This window comes from Thalia democratica, chromosome 2 (genome assembly GCF_965202585.1).
Source record: "Thalia democratica chromosome 2, ktThaDemo2.hap1.1, whole genome shotgun sequence".
In the NCBI taxonomy this organism is placed as follows: domain Eukaryota; kingdom Metazoa; phylum Chordata; class Thaliacea; order Salpida; family Salpidae; genus Thalia; species Thalia democratica.
In genome coordinates this window covers 49,214,901-49,223,482 of record NC_139166.1, presented here as the reverse complement: position 1 = coordinate 49,223,482, position 8,582 = coordinate 49,214,901, and the positions used below count along the sequence as shown (strand labels likewise).

Below are 8,582 nucleotides of genomic sequence, written 5' to 3'. Positions count from 1 at the left end.
ATTATACTATGATTAATGTTATACTTTTAAAGTATTTTAGTGTTTATGATGGTAGTGCACTACAAAACTTTAAAGCCGCCCTTTCTGTACATCCTTCGTCATTTAAATATTTACTTTTATTTTTTTACAGTTGTTATTTATAAATTTGAAAATTATTCACTTATCCACAATTTCAATGCTTTTCTTAATTTAAAGATTTCGTTTTAATAATTTTTGTATTATTAAAACCAGCTAAATTTTGACAAACATTTTTATTGAAAAAAAAAATTTTGTATTAAATCGTTCTTTTTTTTAGTACATATATCTTAATTTTTACAACAACTTAAATTTTACAAATTTTAAAGAAAAAAATACAAAAGTATTTTTTTCTAGTTTTAAAATTGGTTTCTACATTAAGTTATGATAATATTTCTTCAAAATCGAAAAGTTACTTTTATGTACTAAATGTTATTTTATCTTTTTAAAATACTTTTACATAAAATGTTGTTAACTAATAAAACTACTAAAGTTTCATTTAAATTATTTATCATAGTTAAAGTTGTAAGTACGTTTTCTAATTTTATATTATATATAAAAACCTTTAATTATAAAGATAATAAGCTGTGTGCTAATTAGTTTTATTACTTTTTATCGGGTCTTCCTAGATTATATATCAATTAAAAGTGAAAACATATAGCAAAAAATTGTTTTTAGTTTTAAAAGGTAAAAAATCATGAACACTTTCAAGGTCAAAAAAGTGTAACTAAATATAAATAAGATTGAGAATAAAAGATTTGTTATACATTGTAAATATAGTATGATTTTTTTTTAAATTCTAAAACTCAGTATATAAAATTAGTTTAAATATTTACATACTCTAGATATCATGTCTTAAGATTTAGCAGTCTTTTAAAGTTCAAATAAACTGTATAAAACTAAAATGTTGGTTTTTGTGAACTTATTTATCTTTCTAGAATATTTAACTAACTTTGTTTTAACTTTTATAAAAACATTGTTAACTTTTTTCAAAGCTACATAAAGTTTTAACTAAAATTGAAAACGACTAGATAAATTTATTACGGTCATTAAAGAAAAAATATAGTCGTTAAACCGCTTCAAAACTAAACTATTACCACAAAAACAAAAATAAAGTAACAATAATATGGAATAAAACTAAATAAAAACAAAATAAGATTTATTTCAAAAACTAAAAAAAATATTTAAAAAACAGTACGTTTAAAAGATTAAAGTACTAAAACTCTTAAAACATGATGTCTGTGTCTACAACTCGACATTAAACATAAATTCATGTGTAGTACGTTTACCAACACTGCAACAACCATACACAGAAATGGAACAGTATAAAAGTAATATCGGAATGAGGTGTTAAAGAAATTTTCAAGCATGCTATATAAATTTTGATTAATCATATTTTTTTATGTTTAGAAGAATAATCTCGACTTTTTGATTTATCTGGAATAAAATAAGTACGACAAAAACAATAACTCGAAATAGTAGTAATTTTTTTAATTTTTCAAACAACTTGTCAAACTTTTATAACATGTTAATAACCGCTTATCAGTCAATAAATTTCAATTTTCGAGCATTAAAAATCCCAAATGATTAAATAAACGCTTCATCGAGGTTTGGTGACGGATTGGTACCCGTCCACGACGACAATGTCCTCCTCGCGACTCTTGTCTTCCAGGTTGATCGGGTGGCAGAAGGAGTGTTCTTCCTCCTCTTCTTCCGAATGATCGCGGGATTCACCCTGCTGGTGCGGCTTGTCTTCGTTGTACTGCCTCTTGAACTTTGTCCTGCGGTTCTGGAACCACACTTTCACCTTGAGTAGATTTATAGGTTTAGTTGAAAGTGATTTCTTTTTGTGTTCTCAATTTTTTGTTTGACATGTTTAGTTTATGTTGGTTAGAAATCAAAGCTGATACTTTATATTCTAAACTTAACACATTTGAATAATAGTTACAGTTTTAAAGTAAGTTATAATTTTCCTCAACCCGACTGCAAACAGCGAGAGAATGTTTAAATAAGATGTAATATTGAAATAATAGTTATTGGATAAATAGTTTGTCTACTCAAGTAATTGTTTTGTTTATTATCAAAATTAAAAATAAAACTTATTTTGAAAAAAATTTGTAAATTATCTTTTGTACTTCATTAAAAATAGTAATATATCAAAACTAAGAGCAATTACTGTAGTTTATTATTAATTTTTTTGTATTAAATAATGTTATAACTGTTTTAATAAAAAGTTTGTCGACTTATAGAATTGTTTTGTTTATAATAAAAGAATTTAAAAAAACTTCATATGAGAAAGATTTATAAATAAGCTATCTTTTTTAATTTATAAAAATAGTGATACAATATATCAAAACTATGAGTATTTACTGTGGTTTACTATTTAAAACTTTTTGTAATAAATAATGTTATAACTGTAGAATACTTAAAAACATCTTTAAACTACTTATTCTTTAGCACTAAATAATAGATGTCTTGGTTAAAGATATAATTTCAAAAATTAAGTTTGAGTAAAACTCATTACGACTAAAAGTAACCCTTCGAATGTTTAAATGGACGTTTAAAAATTTTTTAGATCTACAAAAATATCTACAAAAAAAAACTCCATTACGTCTTCAAAGCTGTTTTAGTTAAAGTTTCGAATGAGCAATCAGTATTAAGCTTTTACCTGGGTTTCAGTCAGCTTTAACTTTTTAGCAAGGTCTTTTCTCTCAGCGCCGACAACGTAGTGATTTTTTTCAAACTCATGCTCCAGCTTGAGCAGCTGCGAAGGAGTGAAAGCTGTTCGGATCCTCTTTGGTTTTCTGTGAAAGGGATTCATCAGCATTGTGTATCTTGCTCGAAGAAAAGGATCTGCTGTGATAAAGTAAAATACTTCATAAGTATCAGAAAATAAAACCTTCTGAAGGTAAAATATATATACATATTAAAGGCTCTGCAGCGAGTGACAAAACAAGTGAATTGAGTTAAAGCTTTGCAAAAATTCTTCAAAATTACGACTTTAATTTTCTTTAATAATAAACTTTTGTATTTTAAAAATCACTATTCATTGTTTTCAATATAATAAAATCTAAAAGTTTTACTTTAGAAGTTAAACTAACGGTAAACACAGAAAAGTTTCTTAATTTAGTGTTTAGTTTTTGAAAATTTGTTAAGTTTTAACTTTTAAACAAGTTACACAAGGTAACTTTAATACTCATAGCTTACTCAATTCAAAATAATAAACTAAATAGTAATTAATAAATACCTTATAGGTAGTTTATAACACATGACCAAACATGTTGTGTTATCTAGCGTTAAAAATACAAGAAGTAGAATTACTTTAATTCCAGTAAGTATTTAATATTTATAAGTAAGATATTTAAAAAAAAAGTAATACTTCTCAAATTTTAGTTTAAGGACACCTTACTCTCACTACTTATAATATGTTTGGTTGTCTTTTGTAAATCTAATGTTTAAAATTTTTACGGAAGAATTCCGCAGCCTTGTTGTCATAACAAATAAAACTTGTTACTTATTTCTAAACATGAAAAACTTAACTTCGGCATTTGTAATAGAAACTGTATCAAATGTTTGCAAAATCTTTTATAACAGTGAATACCCTAAGCGATAAGTCACAAATAGAATTTTCTTTATGTGTCAGTTTTTTATATATGTATCAGTTGGCTTTTATTAATTTCAATTAAATTTAAAACTTAAGTAATTAGTATGTATTTAAAATGTTAAAATGGCGACTTAATACAGTTTTTACTGTTTTGAAATAACAAGTTTTAGGGAGCAATCTGAATTTTTTTATTAAAAATCAATAACTTACTGGCATAGTTTTAAAATATAGTTTTATAGTTCACAGTTTCTAGGAAAAAAAGTTTTTTACTTATCGTAAATTATTTAAATTTTTTTTTTTAATTTTAGCTGTAAAAAATGTAACGTAACTTTTAAGTTTTGAAAATGTATTTTAAAAAATTTAAGCTGTCATATTTTTTTCTTGTACTATTTTAAACATTACTTATTTATTTTAACTTAACTAATTAATCATTTGAATAATTAATTTATTTAGAACCTCAAGTTATTTGATTTTCCAATTAAACTAATAAACATCTACAAGTTTTTCAATTAAAATATTCTCTCGCTAACTACCTGCCAAATGCCCCAGCGAAGGCCGCATTCCGTGCGGGAAAAATGGAGAAGGCTGCATGAGGCCGCCGTTGAAGGCCACCGACTGATGCGCGATGTTGCTCATCCCGGGCAGGCCGAATGTCAGGTTGGCAGGTGTGGACAGGGGCGAGGGCGGCACCACGTGTCGGAAAGTGGACGGGAACCGCTGCTGGGCCGCTTGCAGGCTAACGGCGGCTTGCAGGAAGGCCTGGGCCGACAGTAGCTGGTTGCCGCTCGGGAGGCTGGTCACCGATTGGCTGCTGCTGCTCGATGACGGAAGGCTGCTTTGTGACGTCATAGCGGTTGGCTGGCTGGTGTGGTACATGTACATGCCCTTCAGCACGCTTTGCTGATCCGAGCTCGAAGCGCTCAAGCTCCTTGTTGGAGATGAGTTCAAAGACTCGTTTCTGACGACGTCGTTGGCAGACACCTCCACCTTAATTTGCATCTCGCTTCTGTCTCTCGGCACGGAAGACACGGGGCTTGTTACTGTTGTATTTTGAGGAGGAGAAGGCAATTGGGTCTCGATTTTTGTCGAGGTGATTGATTTTGGGTTGCACATGTTTGCGGCGTATATGCTTGAAAACTTTTGCAGTTCCTGCGAAAATAAACGGCGTTGAAAGCCTGCGTTGTAGCCAATTGTGAAATTGTTTGTATTTTTGAATGGGTCTTCTGCTTGAGAGTCAAGTTTGGAAGTTTTAGGTAGATGGTTGTACTCGGGCACATTTTGAGGTGCTCGTTTGTTTTGTAAAACTTCGTTTTGGTTTGGACTGGTGCTTGCGGACATTATGAGCGATTCGATGCTAAATGGTGATTTTGTTGCTTTCTTTTGGGACGTCTGGTCGATATTACTGACGAATGATCTTCTGTCTAGTAACATCTGTGTATAATTTTGATTGTGATGTTAGGTATGCTTTTATTAAGCGATAGAAAAAACTAAATTTACTTACATTTCATAGAAGACTTCCAGGTTAAATCAAGTTTCAAATGTTAAAGCTATTTTACTGAACCTGTTTTAAAGACAATTGGTAAAAAGTATATTTTTTAATTAATAGCTAGTTTCATACAATTTTTATTACTTAATAAAAAAAATCGCTTCAAGTTTTTACAAAAACTTATTTTAACGTTTTAGTTTAATTAAGAAGCGACAATTTTAACTTTTTTTCTAATTTACTCTGTTTTAGATATTACAAAACTTAAGTTTTGTTACAAAACAACTTTGTTAGTTACGTTTTAATTTTAGTATCATGTTACTTATTTTTGTAAACAAAAACACTGAACTCTTTTACTAAACTGGTAGTTATTAGTCTACTCTACGATAACTAAAATGTTATATGTTTTTGACGAGGTTATTGACCGAAACTTAGTTTGTAAAATAAATTTTTGAAAGAATAAATATATAACTAAAATGTCGTACACAAGTAAAACTATAACTTTGAGTTGTTTTATAACATTATTTAGCCTAAATCATCACATAACTCAATTTTTCTCAAACTTGTAAACTAAATTATAATAAAAAATAAACAGTAGTTTTGTTTAATTTCAACAGGCTTAAGCAACTTAGACAAAACAATTTTAAACGAAATTGCTGTGGAGCAAATTAGTCATAAACAGTGTCGGATATGAACTTTTACACCTTCATTTGGTGTCACGCTGATAGCCATCTCAACTACCTCATGTGTATTCATCATAATAATAACTGCTGTTTACATGTCAACGACACCGTACACTTGCTTTTTGCTCTTTCATCTATTTTTAACGGCCTTTCGCTTTTGTTTTTAAACTCAAAACGCTAACTGCTTTGTTATTGCTGTTTCTGCACGCTCTGTAGACTCAACTTTACTTTGTTGTCTGGCTGTTAACTTAGCACAAGTTGAACATACTTTTACTAGTCGCATCTCTTTACATGTAAACTAGTAGCTCGTAAAAATTGAGCACTCGTTAAAAAAACATATGTTAATAGTGCAGCAAAGGTAACTGTAATTAACTTTACAAAAATAAACAACTTCTAATAAAATAAAATATATTAAAATAAACTATTTCTGAATAAGTTTAACTACTAAATAAGTTATGTGTTTAATTAGCTTCTAGCTCTGCTTCACAAGATTCACTGATCCAATTTGGCAATTTTTTGTGTTGTTTTTACCTAGCCGCAAAAACCAGATACTGCCGACTAGGTGATCTGCAATTACTAAACTAGATTTCGACGCTCAGATCGCTGAAATCAAGGTCTAAAAAAGCGAGAGAGCGACGAAAGAAGAAGTGCCGCTGAAAAAAGGAGCTGTTGACGCCCGCGGACATCTTGCATTGGAGCTGACATCGAACAAATGTATGATGAGTGGCGGCAGGAAACGAGATGATTGTCGGCCAAATATTTGCGCCAGAACGCATTTAGCTCTACAGTGAAATCGCAGATAGACTCACTGATTAGCCGCGCCGCCTAATGGCGAAAGTTTTCAGCAACCCGTTAAAATAATGGGCTTTGTGGCGTTCGTTTCTGAATTTGATTACACGGTTAATAAAAGCGTCAAAACTTAAAATGAAATTAATTCATTTGTTCGAATATCACGGCATAATAGCTCATCATCTGCTAAAAATTCATAATATCCGTAGGTTGAAGACAAAGTGCTTCAGTGTTTAAAAATTGGTTTTAGTAATTTTCTAATTTTAGAAAGTAGAGTTGAAAATAAGCCTTATTTTTGCAAGTGATTATTTACTTTTATTTTGATTACTTCAGTATCCGGATACTCGTAACTATCGTTTATATTAAGACAATGAAATCAATAAAAAAGTCATTCTTATATAAAAAAGTTTAGTTGAATTGTAATTATAAGCTTATTTCACCATTGGTATGTTTCGCTCCAAATTGACAAAAAAAAAAGTACAGAATATCTATCACCTTAAATACATTTGACTCTGGAACTTAAAAATGTTAAGCTTAATCAAAAAAATAACTTGTATCAATTAAACAAGTATAAAAATTGAAATAAAATTTAGTAAAAACGCTTATTTTGCTTTTCAATTACTTATAAGTATTTTAATTGGTTTTATTTTAGAAAAACTCAGTTTCAAAACGGATTTTTTTACAGTTTTAAAATATTTTATTAATAAGCAAACATTGAACAATGAGCATACTTAATATATACTAAAATTTATATCATTTGTTTAAGTAAAAAGTAAGAACTTTAGTATTTCATTTTGTTTGAAAGTTTTTTTTTTCCTTTGGTCTTGATTTATTACAGTTTAGATAGCATAAAACTGCTTTTAGTTTTTCTTGGCGGTAAGTGTTTATTCTAATAATCTACTTTTTAAAAAATTTTATTATTATAAGTTAGAATTTTTTTTTTTGGTTTAAATAAAGTTAAATAGAAAAATCAACATAAGTTTTTAAAAAAATTTAAAAATTCAAAAGATTACTTCAAACAAGATACCAGACCAAACTCAGAGAAAGCAATTATTTTATACTTCGTGAGTACGGAAAAATATTTTTTCAAACTAAGTTAAATATGTTACTAAAACGATTATAAAAACGTGTAGCAATTAAATATTTTGTAAGATTTAATGCTAATGCATCATTAGCGATCGCGATACGTCTCTTTGAAAACTGTGTCGGTTTGTTTACAGCTGTTTGTAGATGCCATTCAGCATTCTGCCTCGTGTTTATTTTTACAAGCCCCGAATTTGTATATAAATTAAGTGTAGCCTTGTCTTACTCGGAGGATGATAATTTTGTTACTACCACCAAAGATGATTGATTCTGTTTAAGGACAAAACATACGTTCTATAAAAGTTCAGAAAGTCGCTCAGGTTTTAAGCAATAAGAAGCTTCATATTCGGATATATAATCGAAAGTTATGTTTAATCGTTTTATAATGATAATTAAACTGCAATACAAATTTTGTTTATTTTAATCATTTACGGAATATAATAACTTAAATAAACTTTTTATAAGCATAAATTATTTCTTATAAATTATACTAACTTATAATACTTAAACTTATACTTAGTTCTTAATTAGTATATTTTACTTAAAATGTTTTTTTTAAATAAGAATATAAACTTTACTACTTTATAACATTTTATTGTATAAAACGCTGCTCAAAAACACAACCTAAAAAAATTTGATCAAACTAAAACCAAATAGTCAAAAGAACTAAACTAACAAGATTTTAGTTAGCTAAAGAAAACATTGTACATTTTTTTACTATTTTTTAATAATAGAAAATTTAATAAAGTAGATAAACTAAACAATAAAAAAAAAAGTCTAACAAATTAAAAAAATATATATTTGACTTTTTTTTTTTTCTAAAAAGTACAAATCAAACAAAAACCGTACTAGTATAAGATTTAGAGCTAAGTTTGTTTATTTTAAAATAAATTGATCTAGTTTTTCTTTTGTTTTCACAATTAAA

The 8,582-nt window shown here is 28.3% G+C and overlaps 1 protein-coding gene across 1 annotated transcript; it reads right to left on the bottom strand.

Annotated features, from left to right (window-relative positions):
* Nucleotides 1-1,502: 1,502 nt before the first annotated feature.
* LOC145829784 (uncharacterized) lies at nucleotides 1,503-5,177 on the bottom strand. Its single transcript, XM_082937653.1, has 4 exons — nucleotides 5,121-5,177; nucleotides 4,153-5,050; nucleotides 2,684-2,871; nucleotides 1,503-1,822 (listed from the first exon to the last, which is right to left on the bottom strand). Exons 2-4 carry the CDS (start codon nucleotides 5,048-5,050, stop codon nucleotides 1,616-1,618), a joined length of 1,293 nt encoding a protein of 430 aa, XP_082793779.1. The 5' UTR covers nucleotides 5,121-5,177; the 3' UTR covers nucleotides 1,503-1,615.
* Nucleotides 5,178-8,582: the final 3,405 nt, after the last annotated feature.

Bases quoted from the DNA above. Each gene is read 5' to 3' on its own strand.
- LOC145829784 (XM_082937653.1), bottom strand. From the start codon at position 5,050: ATGTTACTAGACAGAAGATCATTCGTCAGTAATATCGACCAGACGTCC. The intron at 2,872-4,152 runs GTAGTTAGCGAG...ACTTTATCACAG, and splicing joins TTCGCTGGGGCATTTGGCAG to CAGATCCTTTTCTTCGAGCA. The intron at 1,823-2,683 runs GTAAAAGCTTAA...AATCTACTCAAG, and splicing joins TAAAGCTGACTGAAACCCAG to GTGAAAGTGTGGTTCCAGAA.